General features: G+C 39.6%; 1 protein-coding gene across 3 annotated transcripts in view; it reads right to left on the reverse strand.

The window, feature by feature from the left end:
- Positions 1–18754, reverse strand: part of DOCK11 (dedicator of cytokinesis 11) — a 212089-nt gene that overhangs the window by 75880 nt on the left and 117455 nt on the right. For 2 of the 3 annotated variants that reach the window (XM_086388270.1, XM_086388268.1), the window contains exons 24-31: positions 15275–15393; positions 13669–13738; positions 13464–13589; positions 12331–12402; positions 11271–11417; positions 5917–6000; positions 1559–1670; positions 1012–1050 (exon numbers count right to left, since the gene is read on the reverse strand). In XM_086388270.1, the coding sequence (XP_086244396.1) occupies positions 1012–1050; positions 1559–1670; positions 5917–6000; positions 11271–11417; positions 12331–12402; positions 13464–13589; positions 13669–13738; positions 15275–15393 (769 nt within the window). The remainder of the gene's footprint in view (positions 1–1011; positions 1051–1558; positions 1671–5916; positions 6001–11270; positions 11418–12330; positions 12403–13463; positions 13590–13668; positions 13739–15274; positions 15394–18754) is intronic. The other variant, XM_086388269.1, reaches the window with a different exon arrangement.

The following is an 18754-nucleotide window of genomic DNA, read 5'->3' on the forward strand; positions in this document are numbered from 1 at the left end:
ATATTTTTCTCCATTTTCACAGGCAGCCATTCAATCACTAAAACCACTGCTCAGCAGTGGTCTCTACTCCCCGAGAGACCAAGACAGCTGGTGTTCTTTCTGCCATTGCTCATGGTCTTTTGTGAATTACAATCACTTACTATGTACAAGGGTCAGTACAGAGTAACTCAGGTTGCCTTATCTGGGTCGACTGTACAATGGCAGTACGGTTTTTTCACTTGAGGGATTTGAATAAGACCAATAAGGTAGTTTCATCCACACCTTCAAAAACTGTGGCCAAGAAGTCATTAAACAGGGTCAGAGAGAAGGGAGGCGAGCTTGGGAGAGATGACATACACTTAAAAAAAAGATACCCATCAGTCCCCAAGCTGGTGTGGGCCAACACATGTTTTCTGAGGATGGTGTTTTAAAGTTGATTCTTCTAGCAATCAACATCGAAGCTTATTTTTTTCCTTTATTCAAAAAAATAATTTTATTGGCGCATAGGTTGCTTTACAATGTTGTGTTAGTTTCTACTGTACACCAAAGTTGGAGAAGGCAATGGCAACCCACTCCAGTGTTCTTGCCTGGAGAATCCCAGGGAAGGGGGAGCCTGGTGGGCTGCCATCTATGGGGTCGCACAGAGTCAGACACGACTGAAGTGACTTAGCAGCAGTACACCAAAGTGAATCAGCTATACATGTATCCCCTCTGTTTTGGGTTTCCTTCCCATTTAGGTTGCCACAGAGCACTGAGCAGTGTTCCCTAAGCTATTCAGTAGCTTCTCATTAGTTATCTATTTTATACATACTATCAATAGTGTGCATATATATACTAGAATATTACTCAAGCTGGTTTTCAGAGTTATCAAATACACTGCCTCCTAGGTTTTCTGGATGCATTAAATAAAGCCTCATCTTGGCTAGGGAGGATCTGAAAAGCAAACAAGGCCCCCATCCATCTTAGCCATTCATGAAATCAATTGTTTTTAAAAACAGCAAACTACTTTAGAGTGAACCGAGTTAAACCTACCTACTGAAGTCAAACGGTCCACCGCAAATGAAAAAAAATCTAATTAATATATGAAAAGAAAAGGGACAAATAAAAAACATAGTAACGTAAGAACAGTGCTACACAACAAAGCAGCCAATAAAACTAGCAATGGAGATAACTGAAGGCACTTCATAAAGTTCATACATACATATAACTATTTTATTCTGCTTTTATACTTCTCTTCTGAGGTTCCATTCACAGAAGTGCATTTATATGTTTTTTTCAAAATTCAGTCTCATATAAGAATCCAAACAGTACAACAGAGAGCAATTTTATTAGTATCTGATGTCTGTGTTTAAGCAGCAATCTATGTAACACACCAAATTTCTTCACACTATGAATACTACCACTGACACTATGAAGGAAATGCAGAGTACCATTAACGAACTGTTAATGTTCTTCAGATAGTAACAATTCTGAGATTACCTCTAGAATCACTGGTTTAACTAGAAAACATTATACTATACTAGCGCTAGCAAAAAAAATGAAAACACAATTCCAAATGATGGAAAACACAAATACATACCTTGAACTCGCTGAAGTTTAGGTTTGGCAAAAGCCATTGGCAAATTCAGAGGAATGTAATGTTCATGATTGCAAATTGTTTGCAGAAATTCAAACTTGTATTCAGCCAGAACCTAAGCACAAAGAAATTATACATGAACTCCTATATAGTAGGCATTTACTATTTTAATAATTTAAAATATTAAATTTTAATGGGCTTCCCAGGTGGCTCTAGTGGTAAAGAACCCGCGTGCCAATGCAGGAGACACAAGAGAAGTGGGTTAGATCCCTGGATTGGAAGATCCCCTGGAGGAGGAAATGGCAACCCACTCCAGTATTCTTGTCTGGAGAATCCCATGGACAGAGGAGCCTGGTGGGCTATAGTTCATAGGATCTCAAAGAGTTGGACATGACTGAGCAACTGAGCACACACATTCTAAAATAATTAAATACAGAGCATTAATTTTCAAAACAGAAGTGTTTAGTATTTTAGGTATACCTTGAAATGTGACCTGTGCAGTAAAGAGTCAACAATGCAGGCTCAAGACTACTTTCCTTAAAAAGGCCTGCTTGTAAGGCTGCTCATTGGCTGGCCGATTGGGAAATTGGATTTTTTTTTAATTATGTAAGTTTCAGATACACAATATCATGATTTGACATCTGTAAACACTACAACGTGATCACCACCACAAGCCTAGTTACCATCCCTCATCACCGAACAGTTCACACCTTCTTCACCATTGTGCCCACCCCCCCCCCCGCCCCGCCATACTGTTCCCCTCTGGTAACCACTAATCTGTTCTTGGTATCAATGAGTTTGTTTTTGGTTTTTCCGTTCACTTTTTTTACACTCCACCTATGAGTGAAATCATATGGTATTTATCTGAGTTATTTCACTTAGCATAATACCTTTAAGGTCTGTCCACATTGTGAAGTGGCAGGATTCCATTCTTTTTACATCTGAGTAGTATTCTGTTATACATATATCCACTGATGGACATTTAGGTTACTTCCATATCTTGGCTACTCTAAATAATGCCACAGTAAAATAAACATAGGGGTGCATATAATTTTGAATTAGTGTTTTCATGTTCTTTGAATAGATACCCAGAAGTGGGAAAGTTGAGTCACATGGTAGTTCTATTCTTAATTTTTCAGGAATCTCCATACTGTTTTCCATTGTGGCTACGCCAATTAACAGTCCTTCAGTGTACAAGGGTTCCAATTTCTCCACATCCTCTCCAACATTTCTTTCTTCTTTTCAATAATAGCTATTCTAACAGTTTGTAAGGTGCTATCTCATTGTGGTTTTGATTTGCATTTCCCTAATGATCAGACATTACTTTGCCAACAAAGGTCCATCTAGTCAAGGCTATGGTTTTTCCTGTGGTCATGTATGGATGTGAGAGTTGGACTGTGAAGAAGGCTGAGCGCCGAACAATTGATGCTTTTGAACTGTGGTGTTGGAGAAGACCCTTGAGAGTCCCTTGGACTGCAAGGAGATCCAACCAGTCCATTCTGAAGGAGATCAGCCCTGGGATTTCTTTGGAGCGAATGATGCTAAAGCTGAAACTTCAGTACTTTGGCCACCTCATGGGAAGAGTTGACTCACTGGAAAAGACCCTGATGCTGGGAGGGATTGGGGGCAGGAGGAGAAGGGGACGACAGAGGATGAGACGGCTGGATGGTATCACTGACTCGATGGACGTGAGTCTGAGTGAACTCTGAGAGTTGGTGATGGACAGGGAGGCCTGGCGTGCTGCGATTCATGGGGTCACAAAGAGTCGGACACGACTGAGCGACTGAACTGAACTAAACTGAATGATCAGTGATGTTGAACATCTTTCCAAGTGCTGTTGGCCATCTTTATGTCTTCTTCCCATTTTTAAATCAGGTGGTTTTTATTGTTGTTGAGTTGTATTAATCCATGATGGATATATGATTTGCAAATATCTTCTCCTATTCAGTAGGCTGTCCTCTCCTTTTGATGATTTACATCACTGTGTGGAAGATTTTTGGTTTGATATAGTCCCATTTGCTTATTTTTGCTTTTATTTCCCTTGCCTTTGGAATCAGATCCACAAAAACACCTCTAAGATGGATGTCAGTGAGGCTACTGCCTACACTTTCTTCTAGAAATTTTATGATTTCAGGTCTTACATTCAAGTCTTTGCTGCATTTTGAGTCAACTTTTCTTTATGATGTAAGATAATGGTGTAGTTTCATTCTTTTGCATATGGCTATCCAGTTTTCCTAATGTCATTTATTGAAGAGACTTTTCCTCCATTGTATGTTCTTTGCTCGTTTGTTTTATATGTGTGAGTATGGCTTTCCTGGTGGCTTAGATGGTAAAAAATATGCCTGCAATGCAGGAGACCTGGGTTCGATCCCTGGGTTAGGAAGATCCTCTGGAGGAGGGCATGGCAACCCACTCTAGTATTCTTGCCTGGGGAATGCCCACGGACAGAGGATTCTGGGGGGCTGCAGTCCACGGGATTGCAAAAAGTCAGACACGAGTGAGCGACTAAGCACATGCATATGTGTAGGTATATCTCTGAGTTCTCAGTTTTGTTCTCTTGACCTGTGTATCTGTTCTTATGCTAGTACCATGCTGTCTTGATTAATATATCTTTAGTATAGTTTGAAATCAGTGAGCATGAAACCCCTAGTTTTGTTCTTCCTATTTTTGGCTATTCAGCATCTTTTGTGGTTTCATACCAATTTTAGAATTATTTGTTCTATTAATAGCTCTGTGAAATATGCCACTGGAATTTTGATAGGGAATACACTGAATCTGTAAACCACTTTGGGTAGTATGAGCATTTTAACAATATTAATTCTTCCAATCCATGAATATGGAATATTTCCATTTATTTGTGACTTCTTCAGTTTCTTTCATCAATGTCTTATAGTGTCAGTGTACAGGTCTTTCACCTCCTTGGTTAAATTTATTCCTAGGTATTTTATTCTTTTGGATGCAATTGTAAATGGAATTGTTTTCTTAATCTTGTTGATAGTTTGTTATTAGTATATATAAATGTCACAGATTTCTGTATGCTGATTTTGTATCCTACAACATTACTGAATTCATTTATTAGTTTGAACAGAGTTTTGGTATAGTCTTTAGGGTTTTCAATATATATTATCGCATCATCTGCAACTAGTGACAGTTTTATTTCCTCCTTTCCAATTTGAATGCCCTCTCATTCTTTTTCTTGACTAATTTCAGTGGCTAGCACTTCCAATACTATGTTGAATAAAAGTGGTGAGAGTGGGCATGCTTGTCTTATTCCTGATCTTAGAGGAAAAGAGCTCAATTTTTTCACTGTTGAGTATGATGCTAGCTATGGGTTTATCATATATAGACTTTATTATGTTGAGGTATGTTCCCTCTAGACCCACTGTTCAGAGAGTCTCTTATCATAAATGGATGTCAAATTTTGTCAAAAGTGTTTTAAGCATCTAAATTTCTTTGTACTTCTGGAGTTTGAAAATACAACTAAAGGTATATATATACAGCATATTCCAGGAACACACACATTACATCTATTAAGATGATTGTATTATTTTCATCCTTCATTTTATTAATGTGATGAATCAGGTTTATTTGTGGATGATGAACCATCATCGTATCCCTGAAATAAATCCAACTTGACCGTGTTGTGTCATACTTTTAATTATTGTATTATTATTATGTATTATTATATTATTATTGTATTATCATATTCAATTTGCTAATAGTTTATTGAGGATTTTTGCATGTTCATCAAAGATATTGGCATGTGATTTTCTTTTTTGTGGTGTGGGAAATTTTATCTTGATACCAACATTCCCTACAAGGTAAGGTTGTGCTTTCTGTGCCAGCCTGTTCAGCACCATGCAAACAATGTGATTTATGGTGAGCTTCCCTGTCTTTCCTTTCCAGGACTCTGGAATTATGACCAGCCTCCAACACATAACTAGCCCCAATAAAAATCCTAAGTTCTGAGTCTCAAACAGGCTTCCCTAAAGAGAAATATTGCACATAATGTGGCTCAGTTTTCACTGCTGGAGAGAGGATGTGCTCTGCGTGCCCCTTAACATGAGGGAGGGTGCTCAGGAAGCATGCACGTAGATTGCCAAGGACTCCACTTAATGTCTTTCCCCCTTAGTGATCCAGCTGAGCATCCTTACTGTGTCACTGTAATGAATCTTAGCCATGACTACGACTATATGGGACCCTCAAAACCCTATCCATTATTCTCTGCTCTGAGGTACAACTACACTCAAAGTACCTATAGGAAAATAGCAGCTCCAAATCCTCCAGAGGAGAATACATGTCACCCTTGGTCTCACACTCTAATGTTTGGCACCCACTATAATTATGCCCTTGTAACTTACCTTAGGATCTTTGGGGCTGAATCCAGATATATAGTCATTTATCAAATTGAAGACAAATCCTCTATCCATTAGGGTCAGACAGCGCTATAGGAACCAAATCAAAATGAACAGTTAGTTACCTAATTCTAGTTTTTAAAATTCAACACATTTAAAATTTTTTCCACATTAAGGGGATGACATTCTCACTTTTACAGATAACAGAAAAATTTTCAAAGATTTACACGACCTTAAAGAGATAAAGAGCAAATGACTTATCATTGGAATTGGGACTCAACTGTGTTCTTTTCAAAATAAGATGTATATATATAACATCTTATTTTGAAAATAAGATATATATTTTCTTATATATATATATATATGATAAATATTTGAAATATATATACATACATATACACATTCAAATACATATATGCATACATATACACATATATATGCAATCTATTTAGCTATACTGCCTCATTTTGGTTCATTCTCAAAGCTCAAAGTGAACTATAGGGTGGTCAGTCAGCCATTGAAAGGTGGGGCGGGGCTTGCCTATGTGAACATTTCAGGCCAAAGGGGAAGTTTTTCTTTGGGTTCTGTGAAGTCTTGGCCTACAAAACATTCGTCTTGTGTGATAGCCATACTAGTTATTCACATTTTCCTGCTGTCACTCTCCTAGTTAAGGCTTTCATTACCTTGCAACTGCACAACAGCAGTTATCCTCCTAACCTGTCTTCGTGCCACTAATCTTTCCATCTAACTGCTTCCAGATTCATCTGTAAGTCCTAGCCCTAATCATGTCCCCATTCTTTCCAAAAGCTTTCAATAGTTCCCTGTTGCCTCTAATATAATTTCAAACTCCTCAGCTTGGCATTCAAGGAAACCACAGCCTTGTCCCAAACTTCTTTTTCCCATTTTATCTATTTATTATCCCCTCATGTGATAATGCACTGTGCATTCCCACTTCCGAGTTAGTGCTCATACCAGGTCTAGCTAGCAATTCTATCACTACTTCTACAGAATCCTGCCCATTCTTCAATGATGAAGCCCATCTTCATTACCCTACAGGGCCCTTGAAACACTTTATAGTAGCTTGTATTTTACTTATTATTTTGCTGTTCTCACCTAAAGAGGATAATATGTTGTTTATGTTCCCCATGGTACCCAGAACATTCCTGGGAAATAGAAGGAACTCAATATTTGATTAACCAGCTGTGTGCATCTTGTCACCTCTCCTTTCAGCTTTCCCTGCCTCATCACCTCTCACCTGGATTAATGAGGTAGGCTTATATTTACCACTCATCCAAGATCATTTTGACGATCTACTGGGTTTGAGACAATGTATTACATTCTAGAGAAATACAAAGGCAAATAAATAACCCATGGTCTTTAGTCTTGTCCAATGGTAAAGACAAATAAATATTGAAAATACAGCACAATAAAAAGTTACAGAAGTATGGAAAGGACGGGTAAACAACAGCAGAGGTGATCAGCCCTGTGTGGGAAGGTTAGGGAAGAGCTGAGCCTAAAAGATGAATAGACTCTGCCAGGCAGACAAGGGGGAAGGACTAGTCTTCAAACTGGTTGTCTTGACTCTGGCTTTTTCCTCACTTCTTTCAAAGGCCTTGGTAGATAGCTCCATGGTATTCAGCTCAAAATCTAGATTCCTTAGCCTGACATTCATGGCCTTTCATCATTTGGCATCAGATGGCCTTTCCACCTCTGCCTCCAGACAACCTAAATTCTGCACAGTGACTTTCTCGCTCATTCCAAAATAATTCTTGAATATGCCTATCTCATCTCTGCTCATGAATCCTCTACCTACAACACTCTCATCCCCGTTTTGGGGAACTGTTCTAGTCTCTGTTCATATTACCTGGTCATAATCCCTCCTTTTCTTGTTTTCCTATTGTATTTTGTTGTTTATATTTTCAGTATAATAGTCATCACACTTTATCATGTATATGTATTGGAATATAATTATAGAGACAGCCTTTCTCATCTTTGGACGCTCACACAGAAGACAGACAAATGTTTGTTGACTTGTAATGAGGTCAATACTGCTATTAAATCAACTATGTTCTACTCCCTAACGTAGCAAATTTCAAGTTTTAACTCCATGAAAGAAACTGAGATCTTATATTTCAGATAGTCTCACCTTTACTTTAAAAAGATATGTGGTTGGTTTTTAAACACAAAAGGGCTAATGTAATAGTGTTAAAACTTTATTTTAGTTCTGGCAGAGAGGTCTTACATCAGAAAATCACACTGTAGAGATCTGAAACCTAGTGTGAATTTTCAATTAAAAAAAAAAGGGTATGTTAGATATTAAAATTGCTTGGCTAGATTGTTGAGTGCAGGTTCTTAAAATAAGGTTGAGACATGATGAAGGGGTCTGAGAAGATGGAGAGTGGGAAGAAGTAAGAACTAAGTGCATCACAAGTCTAGGCCCCATCTCTGCAATAAATCAAATATTGCTATTACCCACTTTCTAGAACAATTGCATTCCAGCATTGCCCCTTACATACAGAGAATGACAAAACAGAGCAGCGAGAAATGTACTATCTTAACAGTTTGTGGCATGTCTCAAAATAATCTTACTGACCTAAATTAACAATTCTCATTTACATGTATTAGCAACAAGTAGATGGTGCTTATATTAGCAACATGTAGAATGTGCTTTTAGTTCAAGAGTTACAAACTCAAAGGCCAACAGGGTCAGAGAAATTACTTAAATGTATAGAGTGTCAGGGGTTCTATTAAGGAGTGGTACAGACCATGGTAACCTAGAAGGTAAATGCCCCACCTAAAGGTCAAAGCAAACACCCTCTTCCAACAACACAAGAGAAGACTCTACACATGGACATCACCAGATGGTCAACACTGAAATCAGATTGATTATATCCTTTGCAGCCAAAGATGGAGAAGCTCTATACAGTCAGCAAAAACACGACTCAGGGTGGATTGTGGCTCAGATCATGAACTCCTTATTGCCAAATTTAGACTTAAATTGAAGAAAGTGGGGAAAACCACTAGACCATTCAGGTATGACCTAAATCAAATCCCTTATGACTATACAGTGGAAGTGAGAAATAGATTTAAGGGACTAGATCTTATAGACAGAGTGCCTGATGAACACTGTACAGCAAACAGGGAGCAAGACCATCCCCAAGAAAAAGAAATGCAAAAAAGCAAAATGGCTGTCTGAGGAGGGCTTACAAATAGCTGAGAAAAGAAGAGAAACTAAAGGCAAAGGAGAAAAGGAAAGATATACCCATTTGAATGCAGAGTTCCAAAGAATAGCAAGGAGAGATAAGAAAGCCTTCCTCAGTGATCAATGCAAAGAAATAGAGGAAAACAACAGAATGGGAAAGACTAGAGATCTCTTCAAGAAAATTAGAGATACCAAGGGAACATTTCATGCAAAGATGGGCCCGATAAAGGACAGAAATGGTATGCACCTAACAGAAGCACAAGATATTAAGAAGACATGGCAAGAATACACAGAAGAACTGTACAAAAAAGATCTTCACAACTCAGATAATCACGAAGGTGTGATCACTCACTCTCACCTAGAGCCGGACATCCTGGAATGTGAAGTCAGCTGGGCCTTAGGAAGCATCACTACGAACAAAGCTAGTGGAGGTGATGGAATTCCAGTTGAGCTATTTCAAATCCTAAAAGATGATGCTGTGGAAGTGCTGCACTCAATATGTCAGCAAATTTGGAAAACTCAGCAATGGCCACAGGACTGGAAAAGATCAGTTTTCATTCCAATCCCAAAGAAAGGCAATGCCAAAGAATGCTCAAACTACCGCACAATTGCATTCATCTCACACGCTAGTAAACTAATGCTCAAAATTCTCCAAGCCAGGCTTCAGCAATATGTGAACCGTGAACTTCCAGATGTTCAAGCTGGTTTTAGAAAAGGCAGAGGAACTAGAGATCAAATTGCCAACATCTGCTGGATCATCAAAAAAGCAAAAGAGTTCCAGAAAAGCATCTATTCCTGCTTTATTGACTAGGCCAAAGCCTTTGACTGTGTGTATCACAATAAACTGTGGAAAATTCTGAAAGAGATGGGAATACCAGACCACCTGACCTGCCTCTTGAAAAACCTGTATACAGGTCAGGAAGCAACAGTTAGAACTGGACATGGAACAACAGACTGGTTCCAAATAGGCAAAGGAGTACGTCAAGGCTGTATATTGTCACATCATGAGAAACACTGGGCTGGAGGAAGCACAAGCTGGAATCAAGATTGCTGGGAGAAATATCAATAACCTCAGATATGCAGATGACACCACCCTTATGGCAGAAAGTGAAGAAGAACTAAAGAGCCTCTTGGTGAAAGTGGTGAAAGGAGAGTGAAAAAGTTGGCTTAAAGCTCAACATTCAGAAAACTAAGATCATGGCATCTGGTCCCATCACTTCATGGCAAATAGATGGGGAAACAGTGGAAACAGTGGCTGACTTTATTTTTCTGGGCTCTAAAATTACTGCAGAGTTTGCTTGCAGCCACGAAATTAAAAGACGCTTACTCCTTGGAAGGAAAGTTATGACCAACCTAGATAGCTTATTAAAAAGGAGACACATTACTTTGCCAACAAAGGTACATCTAGTCAAAGCTATGGTTTTTCCAGTCGTCATGTATGGATGTGAGAGTTGGACTATAAAGAAAGCTGAGCACCAAAAAATTGATGCTCTTGAACTGTGGTGTTGGAGAAGACTCTTGAGAGTCCCTTGGACTGCAAAGGAGATCGAACCAGTCCATCCTAAAGATCAGTCCTTTAGAACACCCTGAACTGGGTGTTCATTGGAGGGACTGATACTGAAGCTGAAACTCCCAATACTTTGGCCACCTGATGCAGAAAGCTGACTCATTTGAAAAGACCCTGATGCTGGGAAAGATTGGGGGCAGGAGGAGAAGGGGACGACAGAGGATGAGATGGCTGGATGGCATCACTGACTCGGTGGACGTGAGTCTGAGTGAACTCCGGGAGTTTGTGATAGACAGGGAGGCCTGGCGTGCTGTGATTCATGTGGTCGCAAAGAGTTGGACACGACTGAGCGACTGAACTGAACTGAACTGAAAGGCATTCAAATGAATATATTTGAAAAACAGCATGCAAAAGCAGAAAGATGTTCCTCCTGGCTAAGCCTCCTGTGGGACCTCTGATTTAATTAATTAGCCATTGGAGGTGGGGAATCAAACATGGCTATTTAACTGAACTGATGGATTAATTCAATGAGTAGTTCCTCCAGCAGCCCAGCTGAGTCTCTAGAAAGTGGGTAATTTTTTTTCCTTTGGCTTTAAAGACAATACCTGTGAAGAATAATTCCTTACCATGTTCTGGATGCCTTTAACTCACCTTCAAGAAGCTAGCCAAACTATAATTGACATTTCTGGACTCATCCGGAATCTCTGCATAGCGAATAGTCACGTGGGGAATTATTGCAAGAAGCAGTGAATGTAAGACATGATGATATGCCTCAGAAAACCTCTGGCCTCTTGGAAGCTTCAATTAAATTGGCAAAGAAAAAAAAGAGTTGTGAAAGGTCTAAATCAATGTTGTATTTTCAAACACATACTGTATATAAATGTGTTTTTAACCGCAGTATACTTTTTCTCCCAAATTAAAAAGACATGGCTAGTTAAATCTATACTTTAGATCATTACAGCACCTATTTGGACCTGTAATACTACAACTGACTGAAATCATGAACAAGAGTAGGTCATTCTGACCCAACTTTGGAATCATGTTCCTGAGATACAGACACATCCGTTTTTCATTCCATCTTTTTCCTGACACACAAAGTATACATGCATCCATGCATTTTTAATTTCAGTAAACCTGTTCTGTGGAAATATTGATAAAAATGTAAATATGAAGTGATTATTTTTTACTTCACAAGGTCTTAGCTTTCAATGCCTATAGCTAAAATTTCTTTGTACTTCTGAAGGAGTTTCAAAATACAACTAAAGGTATAAATACAGCATATTCCAGGAACACACGCATTATATAAAGAGATTTTGGTTTTTGTCTTTTTTACATAAAATGTTTTTAACTTTGTACATGCCTTCAATCTTTCTAAGAGAATAGTTCTTTCTGATTTGGTACGTGTTCTCCTTCCTAATGAATATTTTCGACACTGACATTTTAAAACCACAAGACAAAGGGAAAGCTTCAAAGATAATGTACTTAATATGGCAAATACCTCACAGGGAAGAATGTATGTGGTGAGCCTCTGAAGTTGAGACTTTGAAAACATATGAACACTTTTGTTGTTGTTTTTTTTTTAAAGAAAACCTGAAAAAAGCTACGGACTGAGAGTCCTTAAAATATAAAAGAGGATTTGCACATCACAGCTACCCATGAATAAGATTAGCCTTCTTTGTCTATGTTAAATATTATTCTTCAGCCTACTTACCTTAATTTTATTCTCTTCCAGCAAGTATGTGGCCATAGACTTTGCAATAATTTCAAAGAAAAACCATGAGTACTAAAATAAACAAATAAATACAAATCAATCTTTAATTGTTACCCAAATCCCTGAAGCTTATAAAAGGCTGACAAATCACTATGGATTTTGTCTCTGAAGTTTAATAACATTTTAAAGTGATCACTACTGACTATCCAAGTCCCATAGAATACCTTCAAATTGTGTTGGCAAAAAGGTATGCCTCAGGGCTGGCTTGTGATGTACAAAGGATATTTGGTGGAGAGGGGTATTTTATCACTGACACTGCTTTGATTTGCCTACATGTGGTGATAAGAACAAACCAACTTTTAGTTTACTTAATTACTGCTTTTAAATTCTCTATGGACAATGAATCATATTACAGCCTCCACCCAGTGAGGGACCCAACCCTGCCCTTTGTACAATACTGGGGCCAGCCCAAGTAGCAAAGGTGTTTGTGTAAGTAGGATTTGAAGGGTACAGGGAAGTCTCAAGCAGATACCTGGTGGCTCAAATGGTAAAGAATCTGCCTGCAATGCAGGAGACTCAGGTTTGATCCCTGGGTTGGGAAGATCCCCTGGGGAAGGAAATCGCAACCCACGGCAGTATTCTGGCCTGGAGAATCTCATAGACAGAGCAGCCTGGAGGGTTACAGTCCATGGGGTTGCAAAGAATTGGAATGACTGAGTGACTAACACCATTACTAATAGGAATAGTAAAAATTATGACAATAAGAAGAGCCACCATTTGAGAGAGTGCCTACTATGTGCCAGAAACAACATGTTAGATGTTTTACTTGTATTTCAGAAATGAGAAAGTGGATGCTCAGAACTGCTAACTAACAGGCCCCAGGTCACAGAACTATTGTGTGATGAATACAGCATTCTCGCCCAGAGCTATACCCTCCAAAATTCTATTATGCATTTGACTGAGAGCAAGGGGTAGGTGGGGAGGGTAAAGGGAATGGAGGATTTCTGTGGAGAACTTGGGGGCAAAGGATGCATAGGCAAAGTGCTGGGCAAAGAGGGAGTCACTTGAGGAAATGAGGACAGACTAGACCCGGAATGGGAGGGCATCAAGCAAGCATGTCTCTGTGTCCTTACCTTTAGCAATTTGTTTATTGCTAAAAAGTCTGCAGACTGTTTCAGTATCGCTATCATTGTAGTCGCAAGAGTTTCGTGTATCAGCTGGGCCTGAGGAGCACTGGGTTTTTCAGGTCGGAAGCTATACTACAATCAAAGAGAATGAATCATAAGACCAAATTCTCTCGTAAGACAAATGCTCAGAAAGAAAGCTTACTCCACAAACCTTAATGAAGGATCTTAAATAATTATCCAAGCCTTCTTCATGGCACTTTGATACGATATGTAAGAGAACCCTGAAACAACATTCACAAAAGTCAGCACGTCAGACCACAATGAAACACTATAGTTTGATTCTTAGATAAAACCAGCATATCTAACCCTTAAAAATACCTAATACTATCTAAATAATGAAAATATTAAATGGCATCTTAGTTTGGATCCAACAAAGATTTCAGCATGTAACATGTTCAGGGCTTTGTAAAATACATTTCTTGGGTCCAAAGAAGGATGTTTTATTTTGGCAACCAAGATATTTCTTTTCATCTCCTTTCTAAATCACATTTGAAGTATGTTCATAGCTACCATATAGTAAAAAGCCTTCAGTAAGGTAAATATTGAAATCCCCTCTAGTAAAAATCAAAGGAAAATAATAGGAAAAAATGTTAAACATGTCAACAGATGGGGGGAAGGGAAGGGCAAGACAAAGCAAGTATAATGAGATGAACTAAAATTGTAGGCAAATCTAAGATTAATAGAAAGTTTTAAAGTTATGAAGCCAGCAGTGGTTCTGCAAGTTTAGCATGCATCAGAAACACCTAGAGGGCAGAGTGCTCACCCCTCTCCCAGAGTTTCTGATTTTTTAGGTCTGGGGTGAAGTTCCATGATTAGCATTTTTAATAAGCTTCCAGGTGTATTGATGCTGCTGGTCTGGGAATCACGTTTTTTGAGAACCACTGGACTAGAATAATGCTTCTTAAATTAGCAACCAGACTACCCCCAATAGCAGAGAAGAGTAAACAGTATGTGGGTGTGTGGAGCCTGAACCCTGAGGCTCCAGAGACGCTGTGGCAACAGCAGTAGCAGCAAAGCCAGAAACACCCAGCAGTGAGCTTATAATTTTTTTAAACCCCTGTTTTATTTTCAAAAATTAAGTGCATTTTGCATCCTACTCTACAATATATCCTTGTTTGTTTTCCTATAAAAAGAACACTCTTATTCTTGTGAGTAAAAACTAATGGCCTAGGGCCACTCTGTCCAATGTGAGAGCTGCCAGTCACAAGTGGTGATGTAAACAAATTAACTACCATGAAAAATTCCGATTCTCAGTTACACCAGCCACATTTCAAGAGTTCAACAGCTAAATATGACTAATGGCTACCATATTGGGCAGTACAGGTATAGAACATTTCCATGACTGAAGAAAATTCTATTGGACAATACTGGTCAAGGGCGTGATTCTCAAACTCCATTGCATTAGGGCATCGTTGTGGAAACTTTAGGAAAAAAAAAAAAATGCTGAGTTCTGCTGTCAGAGATTCAGGTTTAACTGGTATGATGCATGGTCTGGGAACAGATATTTTAAAAAGCTTCCCAGGTTGCTCTAACATGCAGGAGTTTTAGAACCCCTGGTTGAGGAAAACACAGTAAACTTATCCTATGGTTTCTGGTACCATCTATCCCTGGGGATGTGAGTCCCTCAGTCCGAGAAGAAAGAAACTAGAGAAAAGTTATATTAGGCTTCTGCCTTTGGGGTTCTAATTTGGAAGACAAATGAAGAAATGCAAAAGGAAACAAAAGTTGATTCTTCATATTGTAACACCGAAACTCACATGGTGCAGTTGAAAGGAACGTCATCTTCATGGGTCATGTTTGTGAGAACTTGGAAGAGTTGCATAAGAATTACAGGTAGAAACTGTATCATGACTTGGATCTCCATGGCATGCAAACACTAAAATAAGTCATTATTAGTTATGAAAATCAAAGTATGATATAACTTGCAAAGGTGAAACAACCAAAAATTAAGTAATGATAAATACATTCACTCGAATATAAGCTCACTTTAAACACATGCTTCCAGGGATAGGGGACTTTGTCAATTACTTTATACACATCTCTATTTTGGCACTCAGATTTTGTTAGTTCCTTTAATATTAAATACTCTATTGAAGATGACAAGTATAACTGGGATCAACAGGGGAGCAGGCATGTTTGGAAGTACTGGAGACTGGCCTACCAGCCCCCAGCATTCATATGTTTTACAGGGGAAAGTGGGTCATCACTTTGCAGTGAGAACGGGATTCAATAAAGTGTATTTCTATGTATGGTTGGCTTTACACTGGCTCCGTCCACAAACTGAGGCAGTTCTGCGTTCTAACATCCTCACAGTACATTTCTTCAAAGTGCTAACACCCTACCCCTACTGATTGGCACATTAACATCAGAAAGAAGAAATATATCCGTGTATACAGAGAAGTGATACAAGCAGCAAAATATTGGGTTGGCCAAAGAGTTCGTTGAGGTTTTTCTATACAGCTTATGGAGAAACCTGAACAAACTCTTGGCCAACCCAATAATTGAAATGTCCTTCTTCTTCCGTCCCTCCTTCCTTCATTCACCCATTCATTCATTCACTCACTGAGCACATTCTACATATTGGAACACCAGTTCAGTATTTACTGCCTGGAAAAGACAGAGATGGTCAGACAAGTCTGTATCCTAAGGAACACAATATTCATCTTTCAGAGTGCCCCATGTTTCCATCCTTATGCTCACCCTCCCTTTTCAGGCCTCTCTCATCTCAACAGTGACCTCTTAGATTTCTGGACAGCTTCTCTTCAATCAGATACCTAATGCGAGAAACTGAGCTCAGGGAACCTCTAGTCTTTCCTTCACGTTTTTCCAAATGTTTTGCCCTCTCTCTTCTACCCATACAGCCATCACCCTGTTTTCAGGACTATAACCTATAACCAAAATAGTCCAGTAATTTTCCATTAATACTAGGGCTATGTACAGTTTCTCCTCAATCTCAGTATATTTAACTCTCATTTCCAAAACTCAATCCTCCTCAAGTAGTGGTTACATCAGGCCACTTTCTGCCACCGTCAAAAAAATTGTTGATGCCTCTCCATTAGCCAGGACAGCGGTTCTCAACCAGAGACCCCTTCACCACCCCATCCCTCCAGGCCATCCAGCAACGTCCAGAGACATTTTCAGTTGTCACGACTGAGGAGGTGCTACCGACATCTAGTGGATAGACCAGAAGTGCTTCTAAGCACCCTCCAATGCATAGGACAGTCCTTTACCACAAAGACCCATCCTGCCTCAAATGCCAACAGCGCCAAGTTGGAGAAAACCTGACCCAGGCTATTAAGTCTAAGTTACTTAAAACCCAACTTATATTTTTAGCCTTAACATTCAGCATTCTTCATGAGGCCAAACTGGCGTCTTGACTGCTCTGCTCCTTGAAATTGTCAAATGCATGCCTACCTTCGTGCCTTTGTTCATATTTTTTTAGCAAAGTCCTAGCCACCCTTCCCAGTCAAGTTCACCCTCAACTTCGGTGAAGCCATTCATGCACTCATTCAATAAAGGTATACTGAATAAAGGTATACCGAATGGGCTTCCCTTGTGGCTCAGCTGGTAAAGAATCCGCCTACAATGCAGGAGACCTGGGTTGGGAAGATTCCACTGGAGAAGAGAACTGCTACCCACTCCAGTATTCTGGCCTGGAGAATTCCATGGACTGTATAGTCCACAGGGTCACAAAGAGTTGGACACGAGTGAGTGACTTTCACTTTTTTCACTTTTCATACTGAATGAACTTCCGACTGCCAAGCACATCAAATGGACATGGTTCCTATCATCAAGCAGTTCACAGACAATGGAAGGAAAACACATGGAACTGAATCGCTGTGACACAAACAGTAAATAGTACACAGTAAATGCACAGAAGAAGAAGCAATCGTGTCTGCAAGTGAAGAGGGAATGTCACACACTTCAGAGGACGGAGGTTCTAAGGTTCAAGGTTAAGTAGGATCACATCAGGTAGAAAAAAGAGAGATGGGCATTCCTTGCAGAAGTGGTCTCCCTGTACCAGTACTGTTTCTCTACACAGAGAATTTATTCTCTACCCAGCAGCCAGAGGGTTCTTTTTGAAAGGCAAGTTCAACAATGCCATTTCCCTCTATTACAAACAAAACCAATTGCCACGAACAAAAAGCTATGAAGGGTTCCCCATCCTCCACTCATCTGGGGCCATCCCCTGCTCCTTGCTGCTCAGTGTGCTCTAGCTATGCTGTCTTTCACACATCCCATTGCAAGGTGTTTACACCTGCTGCAATAGTCTGTAGATAAAACTTTTACAGTTTTATCATCTATGGCTGTCTTCCCCTCATCAGTTCTTTTCAGCTTGAAATTTCATCAACTCCTCAGACAGGTCTTCCCTGACAACTCCATCTTGACTGCACTCCTGGTCACATTAGAGCCCATTCAGTTCAGTCACTCATTCACATCTGACTCTTTTCGACCCCATGAATCACAGCACGCCAGGCCTCCCTGTCTATCACCAACTCCCGGAGTCCACCCAAACTCATGTCCATTGACTCGGTGATGCCATCTAACCATTTCATCCTCTGTCGTCCCCTTCTCCTCCTGCCTTCAATCTTTCCCAACATCAGGGTCTTTTCAAATGAGTCAACTCTTCACATCAGGTGGCCAAAGTATTGGAGTTTCAGCTTCAGTCCTTCCAATGAACACCCAGGACTGATTTCCTGTAGGATGGACTGGTTGGATCTCCTTGCAGTCCAAGGGACTCTCAAGAGTCTTCAACACCACAGTTCCAAAGCATCAATTCTTCTGCACTCAGCTTTCTTTATAGTCCAACTCTCATATCCATACATGACTACTGGAAAAACCATAACCTTGACTAGACGGACCTTTGTTGACAAACTAATGTCTCTGCTTTTTAGTAAGCTGTCTAGGTTGGTTATAACTCTCCTTCCAAGGAGTAAGCGTGTTTTAATTTCATGGCTGAAATCACCATCTGCAGTGATTTTAGAGCCCCCCAAAATAAAGTCAGCCACTGTTTCCACTATTTCCCCATCTATTTGCCATGAAGTGATGGGACTGGATGTCATGATCTTAGTTTTCTGAACGTTAAGATTTAACCTGTTCTGTTTTCTTCACAGTACTCATCCCTATCTAATGGGACTTCTTTATAATCCCTCTCCGCCAACTGGAGTAGGTATGTTGTCTGAATTATTCCAATTATATTCCCAGCATCCAGTACAATATCTGGTCCCATGGTAGGT

This window comes from Bos grunniens, chromosome X, assembly GCF_055505025.1.
Source record: "Bos grunniens cultivar Pamir isolate PY7600 chromosome X, Bosgru_T2T1.0, whole genome shotgun sequence".
NCBI classification, from domain to species: Eukaryota; Metazoa; Chordata; class Mammalia; order Artiodactyla; family Bovidae; genus Bos; species Bos grunniens.